The sequence below is a fragment of the Salmo salar genome, chromosome ssa18 (genome assembly GCF_905237065.1).
Source record: "Salmo salar chromosome ssa18, Ssal_v3.1, whole genome shotgun sequence".
Lineage (NCBI taxonomy): Eukaryota > Metazoa > Chordata > Actinopteri > Salmoniformes > Salmonidae > Salmo > Salmo salar.
Window position 1 is genome coordinate 56393787 of NC_059459.1, and position 17273 is coordinate 56411059.

The window sequence follows — 17273 nt, forward strand, 5'->3', positions numbered from 1 at the left end:
CTATTCATAGATGTACAGTGTGCATCCTCTGCTCGTCTGCTTTAATGACCAGGAAAATTCCGTCATGCGCCTATAGTCGAAGACTTGAGAATTGAGATCACTTGACTTTGCATGATCTGGCGGGCTCGCCTAGGGTAACATGAATGACTCGGAAGAAGGATATCTGTGGTGTCTGGTCACGTAATCAATACCGATACTGTCAGGTTATCAGTTATATTTGCTTGGTCAGAAGTGTCGCGGTGTAGTAGTATTTCATCGAGACTGCACCCCTGGGTTTACTGCAACTATACCTCGCGTCCAGTTGTTGATTCGCTGTATGTGTTGTTGTCATGAGTGGATATAAACGTGCGTGAGTGACCAGACGCAGTTCTGTCTGCAGGCATGGATACTACTATTGGAGTCTCGTTTTTGGACCCGTTGAATGATTACGAGTTAATTCATCGTATTGGGAGTGGCACGTACGGAGATGTGTTCAAGGTGAGTCGTGAGTGGGGAAAATATCAGTTCGCACGTATGCATGGGTTTTTGATTGACTACCTATGGGGTTAGGCTAAGCCGTTGACATGTCAAATTAGTAAACCAACGTCGCCTAGCTGTTAATAAACACGTTTTTTTTCTTCCTGTATTCCACAATGGGACATTTTATTGAATTTTATGTTGACAGGCTCTTAACATTCAAAAGTGGATAGAAGCACAGCCACCATACTTTAACGTTATTAACATAATCTTCTACGTTAAACTTTATATATGACCACTCAACAAATCATGTGTATGCAGGTAACCAATAACTGGTAAAAGGTTGGGTATGGCGCCCCTGCAAGTGCGACTGCTATGTGAGAATAATGCGGGGATAGTCAATGAGCCCCTAATCCTAATGATGCCTTTAGTGCCTATGGTTAATGCCCATAAACTACTGACTAGTCGTTAATTTTTTGCTGTTCAGTATTCATAATCAGGCTGGGATAGCATCCGGGCTGGACCATTAGTTCAACATCCATTAGGACCCAGGCCACCACAGGAACATTTATCAAGGCATTTCATTATAACTTTTTATTAGCTGTCTCAGCAATACTATAAAGCTCTCTGTAATATACTCTCATTTTGTGCTGTTTTTTTATGAAGGTAGAATAACTTACTTCATAGATCACCTTTTTAAGACCGGGGGATGTTACAAGAAATCTAGTCTGAAGGGCACGGTGACATTTATCAGCATTTATGTATCTTGACTATCGATAAGGTATTTTTCAGTCAGTCTCGTCTATTTTCACTTCGTGATGTGAGCTGCAGGATAAAAAAACATCCTGTGATCCCACCCTGAATGTAAAATACATGCATCCTGCAAGAGCAACAGACTGAAATTGCGGTGTGCCTCTCCTCCCCTACCTGAAACATTTGGTATCCAACAGGCTACAAAAGTAAACAAGTACAACACTCAACATTTACTGCAAGCACAATTGTTAACTTTTGGACTAATGCTTTATGAATATGAATAATTCAAAATGTCCCCTAGGCATGTCCTCTGTTTCACTCAGTCTTGACGTTATGTAATGTTGTACCACGCCTGCCATGCCTTAGCGCCATGTCACTGCCCAGGCTATGCCTGCCTGCCTGCTGTGAATGGAGAAACTGTTACTGTCCCATAGACAATGGCCTATTATCACCTCCCACTACCTCGCTGTTCTCTTCCTCTCCTCCACTGTTCTGTTTCTCCAGCCGTACTGGAGCTCCGTGGAGGTCAGGGGTCAAACCACTGGCCATGTGACCTAGTGGGCTCTCTGACTCTGGACATTCATTAGATGACCATTGTTCACAAGATCCAGGAAGCTCTTCAGCTACTCAGCTGAGGGTTCTGCTCTCAAGTGTGTGACCTGTTGCAGCTACGGAAATAAAGAATGAAGCCTATGTCAGACAAGAAAGCATAGATTTCATGCCTCAGAAGTAGCCCTGATATTCATCTCAAAGACCACAGTGGGAGGTTGCTTTTACGAGTGAATAGTTATTTTTGTCTTCTAGTCTAGTGAAACTATGCCAAAGACAGGTTGAGGAGTCATACGTACGTACATTCATGGTTATAAACTTGTGACCTGACTGAGATTGCCTGAGGTTCGTTGGTAGGGGAAACCCACAGAACAGAAATATGTTTCACAAACCAGCAGCAGCACTACAGAGCCCAGTCATCACTGTCACACTGTGGGCTGCTAGTCGTTTGTTATTGCAAGTTACATCACACACACACATATTTCCATTTATGCTGTTGTGGGATCTGTCTCTCACTGAATATCAATAATGTCTTGAGGCCAGTTTAGTGCAACATACTTCCGAATGATTGTATGGAAAAGCTGGGAAAAGCCGTCTGTGTTTTTATTGTGTGGAATTTAAATCATCAAGCCCTGAGAAATAACTACTTTTGGAACTTTGATCAAAGTGATGAAGTTTTATTTTCATTACCATTGTCTGTAAACTCTATCCCACAACACGCTGTTCTTTCATGCTGCCCCGTGGCGAACATTAAAGAGACATTACTGTCACTTTAGTCACAGGAAGTGCTCTGTTATAACAGGAAAAAAACAGGAAGTCCGTGTAGCCAAGCTTCAGGTTTTGTCTATAGGCAATCTGATAGACCATTGGCTGATTCTATGTTTGTTGAGCATAGAGTAAAGGACCTTACCACCTGACGTCACTTCACCGTTTGACCTGTCAGAAAGAATGGGAGCAATCCATGTTTTTAAAGGATAAAACGAGAGGAAATGACGGACGAACGTCGGATGGACATTGTAAACAACATCCTCTGGATTCAAAGCCAGGGACTTTTCCCCCTGTTCTCTCTTACGCCCTGACATAGACCATGTCACTTAAAAAATGTAGTCATTTAGCAGACGCTCTTATCCAGAGCGACTTACAGTAGTGAATGCATACATTTCATAATTTTTTCTTCCTCCGTACTGGTCCCCCGTGTGAATCGAACCCACAACCCTGGCCTCGCAAACACCATGCTCTACCAACTGAGCCACACGGGACCCCTTAAGGCTCTGGGTCTGCGTCTGAAGTGACACACTATTCTCTATACAGTGCACCACTTTTGATGCGGTCCCTGGTCACAAGTAGTGCACTATAGAGGGAATAGGGTGTCATTTCAGATACAACCTGGGACTGTGTAGGAAATACCTCTCACTACTATAGTGTCCCCAGCAGCCCCTGTCTCTCTCTCCTTCTGTTACATTTCTACAAGGTGAAGCTGAAGGTCAGAGACAGAATGCGACTAGCCCGGCCAGACCAGGGTCTAATAATGGGTCTTTTATCATCAAGATGGCTGACTAGGGGGTTTGGGTTTTGAATGGATGCCCAGGGCTTCCTATAGTGATGGGAGGATTGTGGCAGATCTCCAAACTGAGATGAAAATGCATTTAGGAATGAGTTACAGAGAAAATTGCATTTTGGCCCCAAAAAATGGCTTTTCATTTGAATTTCACAAATAGGACTATCATAGCTATATAGATCTAGATATTTTGTGATTTAATTGCATTAGCTGTTCTGTTTTCCATTGCCAATACTAAGAAATTGTATTTAGAGTTAGAAATTGTGAGAAAAAGAAAAATGAAATGGTTGTAAACAGCTAATTGACTGTTGTAAATAGAACAATTGCAATGAGACGTCAGCAATTGGATGCAATTGCTTCGAGGAAACTGATTACTGTTGGTGTTGTTCCACTCTCCCCAATGTAGGTGTCTAGTGCTGTAGGCCTATGTACTGCTGACTAATCCATGGACATGTCATTCTGTAATCTGTATTCCCTGTATAAAGTTCACAGTATTAATCACTCACAGCTACGTTCACCCTTTCTTTCAGGCTCGCAACATCAAGAGTTCGGCAATGGCCGCCATCAAAATAGTCAAACTGGATCCTGGTAAGTGACCAGCCTAGTCTTGTTATACATGTATTATGGGCTATTTCTTGCATGTTTTGCCTTCCTGTATGCTTTGTGTAGTACATTCTTAAGTCTTTGGAGACAATCTATTGTGTGTATGTGACACAGTTAACTATTACTACTAGCAGCAGTAGGCTAGTAGTAGAAGTAGCTAGTAGTTCTAGTACTAGTATTAGTGTTGAGATGTCAGGAAATGGCCTATATATGTGTCTTAGTTTGGTCATGTGACCTGCATGCTCCCTGTTCAGGTGATGACATCACATCCATCCAGCAGGAGATCACTATGATGAAGGAATGTAAACACAAGAACATCGTGGCCTATTTCGGCAGCTATCACAGGTACATGTTTAGGCTTGTCTAATTTTACACTTCATCAGAGTTCCACGTCCATCCGTGGAATTCCTTGGATTGTGAGTGTTCTTGGATGTGTTGAATTCCACTCTTTTTATTTTTATTTAACTAGGCAAGTCAGTTTAGAACAAATTCTTATTTTACAATGATGGCCTACCCCGGCCAAACCCTCCCCTAACCCGGACAACGCTGGGCCGATTGTGCGCCGCCCTATGGGACTCCAGATCACGGCCAGTTGTGATATCGCCCGTGATCGAACCAAGGATTGAACCAGGGTCTGTAGTGGCGCCTCCTAGCACTGCGAATCAGTGCCTTAGACCGCTGCGCTACTCACTCACTGCGCCACTCGGGAAACCTCTTACCTCAAACACCCACTACTAGGACTTAGAATGCAACATTCTCTCCCACACTACAGAAATTGTGGCTCTCAAAATTAATGTTATACACACAAAAAGCTCTGTTGTTGATAGACTACGGTCACTAACAAGCGCATGCATACACACAGGAAAAAACGTATGCATGTATGCATGTCGCATATGTGTGTGCATGAGTGCGTGCGTGCATACACCCACACTGTTGCTGAGTCTCAAATTATTTTGCTCAAGGTTTTCACCGTTTTATCTTAGTCTTCTTGGAACGTCTGAATGTTACCTCTGTAACATTTCAAGGTCAGATAATATTGTGATTTGTTTGGATGGCGAAACAGTCCCTACTCAGTTCTCCTCAACAATGAAATTCATAGTAATTGGTTAAAAAAAATCCATATTCCGATTATTATTTATTTTTTTTGTCTGCAAAGTCAAAAGAATGCGTCCCCGACTGGTAATCAAACTGTGTATCTCCCATTTTTTGCAGAAACACTAAATTGTGGATATGTATGGAGTACTGTGGAGGGGGGTCGTTACAAGACATTTACCACGGTATGTATTGCTACAACTGAACTGACCTTACTTTATAGCCATGTATTTTCCTTCCTCTCTTGTATGGCCATTAATCTAAGGTCTCTACTTGTCTTTCCACAGTGACTGGGCCCTTAAAGGAGAAGCAGATAGCCTACATCTGCAGAGAAACCCTCCAGGTTAGTCAGCCCAGGGATGTACTATAAGTTATGAGCTCTGTCACTTTCCTAACTGGGACAGATGGTCACAGTATAATCCAGTAGCAGTGTGTGGATAAAATCACTGAGGAAGCCAAGCCAGGAAAGAAAATACATATTACAACTTATGTGTTGTGATAATTGCGTTGTTTGCTCTTTAACCTGTTCATTCATATGCCTTGCGACTGTGATCTAAAGGCCGAGACAATAAGATGACACAGTGGCAGAATAAATTCAGCCACACCTTGGTTTCAGCACAAGACCAGAGAGCATCTGTCCGGTGAAGTCCACAAACAGACAGTTACATGACCTGCAGCATGGTCAAGCAAGTTAATGTTTCCGACATTTTCGGGACGCTAAACAACTATTGATTTAGAACCACAGAGTGTTACCGCAAGTCGCAAAGAAAACAGGAGATGCGTCCGTTATTGCAGCACCATTTCAACTTCAACATTTCAACATCATCAAATCACCTATGCTTAGTCTAATAATTACAGCTAAAAGATACCAAAAAACGATTTAGTCCAATCAACGTAAACTAAATATGATGTGGCTGTTGATGGTTCTGATTTCTCTGTGTGTATGCGCGAGCTTGCAAGTAGAAAAAAAACATTTTGACTCACCCAGAAATGCCAATGTCATCCTCCTTTCTTTTATGACTCTGTCATACAGTACACACTTTAAAAACAAATAGTTGTCCTAGCTGGCTAAAATGCTTGATCGCTAGCCTAACTTACTTTCATGGACAACGATGCGCCAGACCAGCTAGTTAACATTAGCCTACTACATCTAGCTACATATTGAACTTACATCCTCTCAGGGCCAGGGGCACAATATGAATTTATGGTTGGATCAGAATCTCTGTATTAATCATTGGCCAGTACGGAAAATTAAATAAAACCACAAGGCCAAATCCCTATCTCAATCCATAATTAATTTAGGAAAGGGGTGATTTTAGCTAGCCACCGGAGGACAACGACACTACGAGATGCAACAATTCAAGTTGTTTTTGTAAATGACGCTTGGCTTGTGAGTTGTGTGAAGAAAAATCCAAACTGGCCTCTTTTTAATAGATTTTTTTATTTTTTATTGAACTTTTATTTAACTTGACACTTTGTTTTTGGTGCTCCAGGACCATTCACAGTTGAGCTCTCTGAGTTCAGCTCAATGCTGAACTGAATCCTCGCTGGCTTCCCTGACATTCAATGCTACGAGCGGCATCAATGTCATACTCTTTTTGACCAGACAGCATCAGATAGATGGCTTACAGATACAGAGACAGAGGGGCGCTGTTTCACTCGCTCTGATGTTTTCTCCAGTGAGATACAGTCAACCTCTTGCGAATTGGAGAAAAATTATAAAACACAGAGAGAGACAAAATATATATCTATATATATTTTTTTCTTTCTTTGTCTATTCATTAGGGAAGGCTGGCTTCCCTTTGAAATCCTTCAATACACGCCACTGGTATAATCATGTGTTTCTAACCACAGGAAAGCAATGCAGCATGTTTCATGACACCACACATACAGCACAGCAACATAACATTACCTCCCTCATTCGTGTCAACACTTCGTGATTGTTGCACACTGTTGTGTTGTGTCTGGCTCTATGGGCTTGTGTGGTGAACTGAGGATGAGATTGAGAGATTTGTCAAACTGTTTCTGTGTTTTTGTTTTTCAACAGGGCTTGTACCACCTGCACGAAACAAGTAAAATGCATAGAGACATAAAGGTATAATTTTGACATACCAGTATGTTGTTGTCAGTGAATGGCTCTGATCTGCATCTTTGTGAGCTCATATCTTTGTGTGTGTGTTTGTGTGTGTTTGTGTGTGTGTGTGTGTGTGTGTGTGTTGTGTGTGTGTGTGTGTGTGTGTGTGTGTGTGTGTGTGTGTGTGTGTGTGTGTGTGTGTGTGTGTGTGTGTGTGTGTGTGTGTGTGTGTGTGTGTGTGTGTGTGTCCATCTGTCTATAGGGAGCAAATATCCTTATCACAGAACGAGGAGATGTCAAACTGGGTCAGTGAACATCTATTCTATACCATCAATCAATCACACACACTCATATACATTGTCTGCGATAACTTTGAGGTTAACTAGCGTGGTAAAAATAAACCACTCATAAGACATATTGGATTCTGTATTCTGTCTCCCCCTGCCACAAGACTGTCTTCTCTGTCTCTGTTTCCATGCAGCCGATTTTGGAGTTGCTGCAGAGATCAGTGCTTCTGTAGCCAAGAGGAAGTCTTTTATAGGAACTCCCTACTGGTAAGATAACTGGGCTCAAACCACGTTATGACTCTCATTGAAAACGATATACTTCAATGCTTATTTATGCTGACACTGATACATCTTACAGTAGTCATACGTTTCCCTCTTTGGACATGTTCTTTCAGGATGGCTATGAGACACTTTATAAGGTGGTCATATTTCCTTATGACAAGTCTTATAATTCATTATAACCACATCATAATTCATAACCCCCAACATCCCATTTCACCTGACTGGTGTTTATGTACCCATGCCAGGATGGCACCGGAGGTGGCAGCAGTGGAGAAAAAGGGCGGGTACAACCATCTGTGTGACATCTGGGCGGTGGGCATCACGGCCATCGAGCTGGCAGAGCTCCAGCCACCCATGTTTGACCTCCACCCTATGAGGTGAGCTCTGAGACAACGGACAGAGTTACAGACAAACTGAGACAGAGGCAGAGAACCAGGCAAAGCAAGGCAGAGATCCAGGCAAAGCAAGGCAGAGATCCAGACACAGACAGGCAGACTCCGTACCAGTCCCCTCTAGACTCTAGCCTTCACATCAACAATAAATAGTTTCCATCCCCTTTTCATTCACTCCTCTAAATCCACAATAATTCCACTGAAAATAAATTATGATGGATATATATTTGTGCTGTGTTGCATTTTGCGGGCTATCCACATACCTCTGAATCCAATATGCTATCATAGCTTTGTATGTGACGACGACAACAACAACAAAAATCTCAAGCCTGGTAGCAGATCTGTTTGTGCTTTTGGAAATCCCCTCTGTAGTGTTTGTCGTTATGGCAAAACATGTCAGCGAAGGACAAAGGAGCTGGCTAAGGCACATAATAAACAGATCTACGAAGAAGGCTAGGCTTTCCACCGTGTTAACGTTTCAAACTATTAAAACTATGTTCCAGAGCCTTGATGTTAATGTCGAAAAGCAGCTTCCAGCCACCCAGGCTCAAGGACAAGACCAAGTGGTGAGATGAACATGAGCACACCACATTCCCTGAACAATTCAGCCACCTCACCGTGCATCATACTGTATGTGAAATACCTCTTCTCCGAAAGCATCCTCCTGACACGACTGTTCTTTGAATGCAGCATTGATATTCTCCATATTTCTCAATATGGTTATGCATTTTTTTTTGCTGTCTCATCTCCCTCCCTCCCTCCTCTCTCTGCAGGTCTGCGGGGTTCCAGAGCTTTGTGAAGATGTCCCTCATTAAGAACCCCAGGAAGAGACCGTCGTCTGAGACCTTACTGCAGGTACACTTCTGTACACCACTGAGAGCACGTTGCTTTCCTCTCTCTCTCTCTCTCTCTCTCTCTCTCTCTCTATAAAACAAGCGGAGGAAACATTCATGAAAAGCCCCTGAATGGCGATCAATATTCACCGTCATTATAGACAGAGCCTCTGGACTAGAGCCTCTGACTGAGGTGCAAAAAGCATAGCGATCCTGTATTCATGTCTATAGCTAATAGGGACCCCTAACAGGACCTCGGGAGCTGTGAGAGATCAAGGAAATTAATGATGACGTTATTTATTGATGTAGAGCTTTTACATTTAAAAATAAATCTGTCGTCGTATCCCCAGCATCCGTTTGTGACCCAGCTACTGACTCGTAACCTGATCATTGAGCTGCTGGACATGGCCAACAACCCAGACCTCCACTCCACACACGGCATGGATGATAACGACCTGGAGGTGAGGATAGGCGACGATAGACAGACAGACGCACATGCATGGCCATCACCTAGAACTCTCAGGAACATTGCTTGTTCCTAGTGTGATTTATTATGTGAGTGTGTGTGTGTGTGTGTGTGTGTGTGTGTGTGTGTGTGTGTGTGTGTGTGTGTGTGTGTGTGTGTGTGTGTGTGTGTGTGTGTGTGTGTGTGTGTGTGTGTGTGTGTGTGTGTGTGTGTGTGTGTGTGTGTGTGTGTTTGTCTGCAGAATGGAGAAGCTGCTCCTGATAAGATCCAGTCTGCAGGGAAACACCTGCCTGTGGAGAGGACTCTATCTGAAGAGCAGTGTGAGTCTTCAAATCGCTATACAGTTATGGCACTGAAGCATCATCATCAGCCCACACATGGCATCATCACTACAATTTGTGACAAGGGTTATTGAAGTTCTATTTGCAAAACCATCAAAATCAACATCAATGAGGGTCTTCTGCCCTGAGCACTGTACGTGGGCTTTGACTGTACATCCGTCCACGATAATTCAAGTGGACACTCATCTATAGTTAGAGAGGGTGTGTGTGTGTGTGTGTGCGTGTGTGTATCCTTGTGTATCCTGCGTGCTTGGAGAGTTGAGGTCAACATCACCCTCGCTGGCTTAATGTATGGATCGGTGGCCGAGGTAGAGGAGAGTAGCCCACAACACAAGACTCTTGGGGTCCTGACTCCTGTTACAAGACGCCCATTGAGACTTGAAGGGGGAGATGAAGTCACCAAGTCACACGGTCACCCAACACAGAGGGACGCATAGAGGTGGCACTGTCCACACACGCACATGCCATGTCCCCTTTCTGCCATGACCCTGACGTGCCTGGCGACCCACGTGTGAGGCGAGGAGGGGCGACTGAGGAACTATTGTTATGTCTCCTATGAGTGAGGTTACAGCATACACAGGGCGCGGTGATGGTGGACAATGCGGCCGCTCTACAGCAGCCTGGGACAAACAGCGTATATTTAGACAAGCATGTCAACATGAAAACAAATAGATGGTGGGAGTGGAGAGGGGTGTTGTGACTCGTCTCTTATGCAAATACAATAGGTTCTCGGGCATGTTTGTGGAAAGGGATGTGGTGAGTCATTGTGAATGGGCATCACAATAGGTTTTCTGGGGTGAGCAGTACGGTGAGTTGCCTGAAGCCGATGGTAGTACTGTAACACATGATTGAGGTTGTGATATGAGTGTGATATAGCCTGTGAGAGTGTGCCCCTGAGCAAGAAAGTAGTTGACCAATCGATTGGAATATATAACAAGTGATAATAAATGATAGTAAAATGAATCACATAAAACATGTTTTGGATCAGCAGTTAGTAATTATAAGTACATACGTTGTATTTAAGTGTAACTTTTGCTCATGGTTAACTAAGCTGTGCTTGCCTTAGTTGACCAAGTGAAGTTTGGGCCCCCGTTGAGGAAAGTCACAGAGCCTTATCCTGATATGGTGAGTGACATTTATTTCCTGTGTTTGACATGTAGGGGGTTAGAGGTCAATTCAACATAGAATGGCTATTTGGGGAAGTGGGATTACGAGATGTGAGTTCTTTTATGGCATGATTTTAAGATGTTATTAATAGGGATACTATGAATGTGTATGTTGTTGATGTTTTTTTGTCATATTTCAGCAAAGCTCGTATGAAGACGATTGGGACCTCTCAGAAGATGAAACTGAATCACCGTAAGATGCTCCTCTTCCTCACCAATTTTCTCAAATCTAGTAGCATTACGTCAAAGACATAGTATTTCGGAGCATTATCTCAAATCTACTATCAGTGTTTGTGTGTCCATGGATGTGACGTCCCCACTAGAGAGGGGAAAACATTGAAAAAACTCCTGATGCATTATTAATAGACTCATATTTGCAGTAAAAGGAAAAGTTTGCTTCCTCCTTGAGAGCGAACACTGGCTGCAACGCTCCTATTGTCACAGAACAGTGCTCTGTCACATCATGCACACAGAACAAGTGGCTCTATAGAGACATTCACATCGTGTCTTCCTATTTCAGGAGCCTGTTAGAATGTGTGGAGGAAGCTCTGCAGCTGAGGTAGGCCAGCAGACCCCCTCCCCCTCCCACCCATTGTAAAAACACAATTCAACACTATTCTACCCTGTGGCAACTCTTATCAAGGAAGCAATGAACGTTTGTTTAATTACATTGAAATGAATACCTTTTCATGGTAACTTGACATTATCTGGTAAAGAAGTATAGAATATTTGACCACTGATTATTATTGTTGGGTATGCATATTTTAAATAAAATATAAAAAAATGATTGTATTTTTTACAATTCATTGAACCTGCCCTGCTCCAAATCTTAATTGAGCCCATGTCAGTTTATTGACTGTGACAGCAAGTATCCCACATGGAAAGGAAATCTGATTTACCTTTGATTTACCACAGAGTGCTTCAGTAACAATAATACCATTGACTATTTCATCCAGGAGCTTAACCATCAAAAGAGTGCCATCTACTGACGTAAGTGCCAATAACACAACCCCAAGAAAACAAAGAGTACCTTCTGAAATAGTGTAATGCAATATATGAAGACAATCCTTTTGACCTTTCAGCTATTTCCTATTGCATTATATGATGGTGTTTTGTCTATTGTCTTTGGTTGTGTAGGGGGGTAAAGGTGGGAGGAAGAGTGGGTTATTCAGCCCTTCCACAGCCTCCCTGCCTGCCATCGGCTCCTTCTGTCCCACCCTGGAGGACAAGGACCTCACCCTCCGCCCCAGCTCCACCCTGGGGCCCGACTCCACACCCAACAACTCCATGTCAGGTACTGAACCTCCACACACAGAGTACATGTTTCCAGGTTAAATGTCAATCTGTCATGACAACTGATTTGGTTCTGGGTCCCGAGATTATATGTTGACGTGAATATTTGACAAGTGATCAGTATATTCTAATGCAATCGTAATATATTCAATTATACAGTATATCTTCTGTGTGTTTTAATCCAAATCATTGTAGCTTTTCTCATTCATGCTAAGATTGACAACATGAAAAATGGGTTCTCCCATCTCTCCTCCTCTCGTGTGGTTCTCTAGTCTTGGCCAGGTGTTCCGCTACCCAGGACATCAGCAGACAGTGGTGCAGTGACCCCAGTGTTTCTGAGGGGAGCGCCGTGCAGGCGGAGAAGAAGACAAGGGGAATGGCCTCTCCGAGCAGGGAAACCTCTCTCTCTCCAGAGTGGAGCACACTGAGGAGAAAGACAGAGGACTCTGTGAGTTTAAAACACAGGGAAATGTTGACCCACTACATATGAGTACATTAGTTTCATATCCATACTGTATGTGCTGATGCCAATATTCGAGGCTGTCAGTGTATAGCATGGTTGGGGTTAAATTCAATGTAAATTCTGACACTTGGGATGAAGTGAAATTTCAACGCAATAGTTGAAAAGTGTCATTCATCCAACCCTGGGACATAGTGACAAAAAGTGTGTGGTTTGTTAACCAAAAAGTGTGTGGTTTGTTAACCAGCAAGTGTGTGTACTGTTAACCAAAAAGTGTGTGGTTTGTTAACCAGCAAGTGTGTGTACTGTTAACCAAAAAGTGTGTGGTTTGTTAACCAGCAAGTGTGTGTACTGTTAACCAAAAAGTGTGTGGTTTGTTAACCTAATAACCTGTTTCAAAACATCCAGTTTTATCTCCTTTAATAAACAATCATTTTGTAACATTAATATAGGGAGGAGAGAATTCAGAAGAGTCAACAAACAGCCAGATCCCATGACATTGCTGTTTTGTTCCATTCATTTCAACAACATTATCATTTGAACTACACAGTTTACCCCTCTTTTTTGTTGTTGTGTGTAACCTTTTTAACTTCTAGAGAGCTGATTGTCATGGACTCCCTCCTACCCCTCAAGTCCATGTAAGTGCAGAGGTCTAGTCTAACAGCATGTGCCCTACACTACAGGGACATGACCAATGACACTGCTGCACCAATAACTAACAACACATGCTTACATACAGACCTAGCTAATGTCTGTCGGTCTAACGAACGCTTGACGGAATGCTCACTGCAACATTGCTTATGTGTAGATGGACAGTGGACACATCTCAATATTCTAACCGTGCCTATTTTACAGTAATGTAGGAATTAGTCAACACAATATTAAAACAATACAGTATATTGTTTTGTTTAATAGATGGGTGCCTGTTTCTCCAAAGTCTTCAATGGTTGTCCTCTGAAGATCCACTGTGCTGTGACCTGGATCCTCCCTAAAACCAGAGGTAGGGTTCCAGAAAGGGTTGAAGAGGTTAAAATAAGGTTCTAACACACCACCTGGAATATGAACCAAGACGTGATCTTATCTCGTCCTCAGATCAGTACCTTATCCTGGGGGCAGAGGAGGGTGTATATACTCTCAACCTCAACGAGCTCCACGAGGACACTCTGGAGAAGGTAGTGGTACAGACATTTATGAATGTGGTAAAGGGTGAATTCATGTTGAATTCCTGACCATCCCACTAATACCTCTCTATTCGCCCCACAGTTGCTCCCACAGAGATGTGCCTGGCTGTATGTCATGAACAACGTTTTGATGTCCGTGTCAGGTAGGACAATCGATCCCCATTTTTCGTTCACCCCAATCGCACACCTATCCGATTGGTCATAGGATCCTACACCATCAACTACACTACTCCAAACCAGATCTGGGTTCAAATAGTATTTGAGTGTTTGCTTGAGCCTACTTTGACTGCCAGGTGGGTGGGGTTTGCACTCCATTGGTTCCATTGTACCGGGCAAGCTCGAAAAAAGCACTGCTAAATTGGAACACTGGTTTCTTACCATTCCTTCCCTCTCCACCCCCATCTTCAGGGAAATCTTCCCAGCTGTACTCCCACAGTCTGATGTCTCTGTTTGAACAGAGAGGTCACAAACAGCAGAAACAGAGTCACCTGTCCCTCAGTACCAACCGCCTCACTGAGAGGATCAACCCCAGGTAGAGTGTGTGTGTGTGTGTGTGTGTGTGTGTGTGTGTGTGTGTGTGTGTGTGTGTGTGTGTGTGTGTGTGTGTGTGTGTGTGTGTGTGTGTGTGTGTGTGTGTGTGTGTGTGTGTGTGGATTGATGTTATCGGGTTAAGTTTGCCTTCAATTTATGTGCATCTCCTAATTTTTTTATTTTTTTTAAATGTTTGTCCATCAGCAGGAAATATGCTGTAACTGTGAAGATACCAGACACTAAAAGCTGTCGAAGATGCAGTGTGGGTAAGTGTAATTTGACAATGCAATATGTTCAAGGAAGTTTATGAAATTGACCCAAAATGTATTCAATTGCTCTTTCTCCCTCCCTCTCTCTCTGCCGCAGCAAGGAACCCATACACAGACAGCACGTTCCTGTGTGGGGCTGTACCGTCAGGTCTAGTTCTACTCTTGTGGTATGACCCCATGCAGAAATTTATGCAGCTCAAGGTGTGTATTGACATAACTCAATATTGTCCTATTAAAATGATTACTTACAATTTATTTAGATGAACCATGTCTGTTAGACTTGTAAAATGTATCCCCCTATGCTCTCTTCTTCCCTCTCCTTCTTTCAGCATATAGACATACGTCTACCAGATCCGCTCCCTATCTTTGAGCTACTGGTGTTAGTGACAGATGAGTTTCCACAGTTGTGTGTTGGTGTGAGAGACTGTACTGCAGAGAAAGGGAAACCGCCAACCAACCAGCAACTGAAGTTTGATATCGTAGAGCTGAACGGCACACCAAACTCTTCACCAGGTAGCACAGATATGTTAGATGTCAGGATTTCAACCATATAACATTGTGTAGAAGAATTGTATAATTTTCTTTCTCTCTTTCTGTCTTGTGTGTGTGCGTGTGCAGAGAGTATGCCTGTCGGCGCCGGACCTGGAGCCGTGCAGGTGACACAGCTGGACAGAGACACGGTTCTCATTGCACTGGAGAGTGAGTCTATTGTAGCTCGATTGGAATATATTATCTCCCTAGAGTATCATTATCACTACCTACCCTTTAATGACCAATACTAATGGTATTTTTACAGAGACTGTGAAGATTGTCACCCTACAAGGGCTTCCTTCCAAGGAGCTGGCTTTTGAACTGGTCTTTGACTTCCCCATTGAAACACTAAGTAAAAACTTAATTCAATCCCAATTATCATTCTTTACTGCATAGAATGTTCTCAATTCATCACCAAATCATAGCTACAGGGGTGAGGTATTGTAGCTACACACTACGTACTGTATGTGTGGGTTATTTCTTTGTGACATTACTGTTGTGTGGCTAGTTTGTTTACAGGACAGTGTTCTGGCTTTCTGGAAGCATGGTCTTAAAGGGAGGAGTCTTCACACAAATGAGGTGATTATAATGCCTTCTCTCCACCATGCGCTTGTGCGCTCATTCAAACCAAAAATGCTTGATCTGCATTGTTAGTATTTTATCTCTCTGAAACAGTGAAATACATTTACACTCATCTTAGGTCACGCAGGAGATCACAGACGAAAGCAGAGTATTCCGGGTCTTGGGGACAAACAGGTAGGCTCCAAACTCTAGCTGGCCTGTTACCTTGAAAACCACATTATGTGTGATCCCATAAGGGGTCAAAGGTTATTTTGAGAAAACCAATCACGCTGTCTTTTGTCATTTCCATAGGGATATTGTCCTTCAGAGTACCCCCACTGAGGACCCATCAGCAATGAGCAACCTCTATATCCTGACTGGTCATGAAAGCAGCTACTAAGATAAGACAGAGAAAAAGGACTGAGGAAGGAAGGAAAGAAGAAAGAAGAGAAAGCTGTATTCAAGGAAGAAGTGAAGAAGAGTGTGTCCCAGAGATGGGCAGCTTTTATTGTGTGAAGAAAGGAGGCACTACAGGCCACTGGCTCTCCCTGGCACCTAATAAACTCGAACGAGCCCCCTGGCACCTAATAAACTGGAACGAGCCCCCTCAGTGTAGACTTGTCTCAAACTGATGTAACCGCCTCTACCTGCATACTGGGAACAGACAGACCATATGAGACTCTCACACAATTAGCCACAGGGAGAAAACTGAGCTGTTGTGTGTTCAAGAAAGAACTTGTTGAAAAAGACTTGTTAGAGAGAGCCCCCCCAGTCATGACCCCTAACCCCTTGAATGCGCACACACTACTTTTAACCTGGTTCCAACCCCATTGTGTTTTCTTACTGGTATGCCATTGGAAATACACTAACTGATACAACATTGTGAAGTGGAAACCAACTACATCGGTGAATGGAATATACCGTTAGACCACCATGCTCTGTTCACTACCTGTAATGGCATAGGTGGCACTGCTCCGAGGTGTCAACATAAACAGATTTCACCTCATACGCTTGAAAATATGTCACCTAAAATCAGAGTGCTAATACATTTTAAAAGTGCTTTGAAAGACTTTTCTGAGATCAGATTAAGACTTTTCCAGTAGTTAAAGTGTTTTCAATGGAGATCTCCGTTGAGCATGCTTTTTAGGACAGGATTGGGCTTAATCTGCATCTGGGGAAACCAGCCCTAATGAAGTTGAATTGTATGATGAATTCCAATATTGTTCTGTTGTGTTTAGTCTCAAACCAGACATGTGTGTTTGCCACAAAGTAAGACTACGTTGTGTTTAATGATACTGGTTTGCTTTTGTTTGGTTATGTATGGGAGGGACTGGGCCCAATGTGACACTCGTCATCCCTGAAAGACACTTGAAGGAGAATGCATGTTGCTATTTAATTGTTTCTTTTAAGAAAAAAGTATGTGAGAATATGGATTTGAGAGTTTTTATGTATACTTTGTTGAACTTACGCCAAAACATTGAATTCCCAATGATAAAATAAAAAGATTTTAAAAAATGTGAGTCGACTGATGCAAAGATAAAAGATTAATGTGATTTTCTAAAGACATTAGACAACATTACCTATGAAGTTAGTCT

The 17273-nt window shown here is 42.8% G+C and overlaps 1 protein-coding gene across 3 annotated transcripts; it reads left to right on the forward strand.

The window, feature by feature from the left end:
• The first annotated feature begins 50 nt into the window (after positions 1 to 50).
• Positions 51 to 17198, forward strand: map4k2 (mitogen-activated protein kinase kinase kinase kinase 2). Of its 3 annotated transcripts, none has more exons than XM_014155632.2 (32): positions 51 to 477; positions 3847 to 3904; positions 4174 to 4264; positions 5132 to 5196; positions 5299 to 5354; positions 7059 to 7106; positions 7348 to 7390; positions 7567 to 7639; positions 7900 to 8031; positions 8550 to 8612; positions 8820 to 8901; positions 9230 to 9340; positions 9587 to 9665; positions 10753 to 10811; positions 10993 to 11045; positions 11373 to 11411; positions 11809 to 11842; positions 11990 to 12146; positions 12418 to 12593; positions 13202 to 13243; positions 13521 to 13605; positions 13698 to 13777; positions 13869 to 13929; positions 14195 to 14318; positions 14522 to 14583; positions 14684 to 14787; positions 14916 to 15099; positions 15205 to 15285; positions 15383 to 15469; positions 15626 to 15696; positions 15818 to 15873; positions 15991 to 17198. In XM_014155632.2, exons 1-32 carry the CDS (start codon positions 382 to 384, stop codon positions 16076 to 16078), a joined length of 2640 nt encoding a protein of 879 aa, XP_014011107.1. In that variant the 5' UTR covers positions 51 to 381; the 3' UTR covers positions 16079 to 17198. The 3 variants fall into 3 exon arrangements, with proteins under 3 accessions (XP_014011107.1, XP_014011108.1, XP_014011109.1); XM_014155633.2 differs by having other exon boundaries at positions 14525 to 14583; XM_014155634.2 differs by lacking the exon at positions 13202 to 13243.
• The last annotated feature ends 75 nt before the right edge of the window (positions 17199 to 17273 follow it).

What these genes read in the sequence shown, in the direction of transcription:
- map4k2 (XM_014155632.2), top strand. Translation starts at nt 382, where the DNA reads ATGGATACTACTATTGGAGTCTCGTTTTTGGACCCGTTGAATGATTAC. An exon ending in CTCAAGGACAAGACCAAGTG is followed by an intron (nt 8,613 to 8,819) that starts GTGAGATGAACA and finishes CTCTCTCTGCAG; the next exon opens with GTCTGCGGGGTTCCAGAGCT. An exon ending in GAGGAAGCTCTGCAGCTGAG is followed by an intron (nt 11,412 to 11,808) that starts GTAGGCCAGCAG and finishes TATTTCATCCAG; the next exon opens with GAGCTTAACCATCAAAAGAG.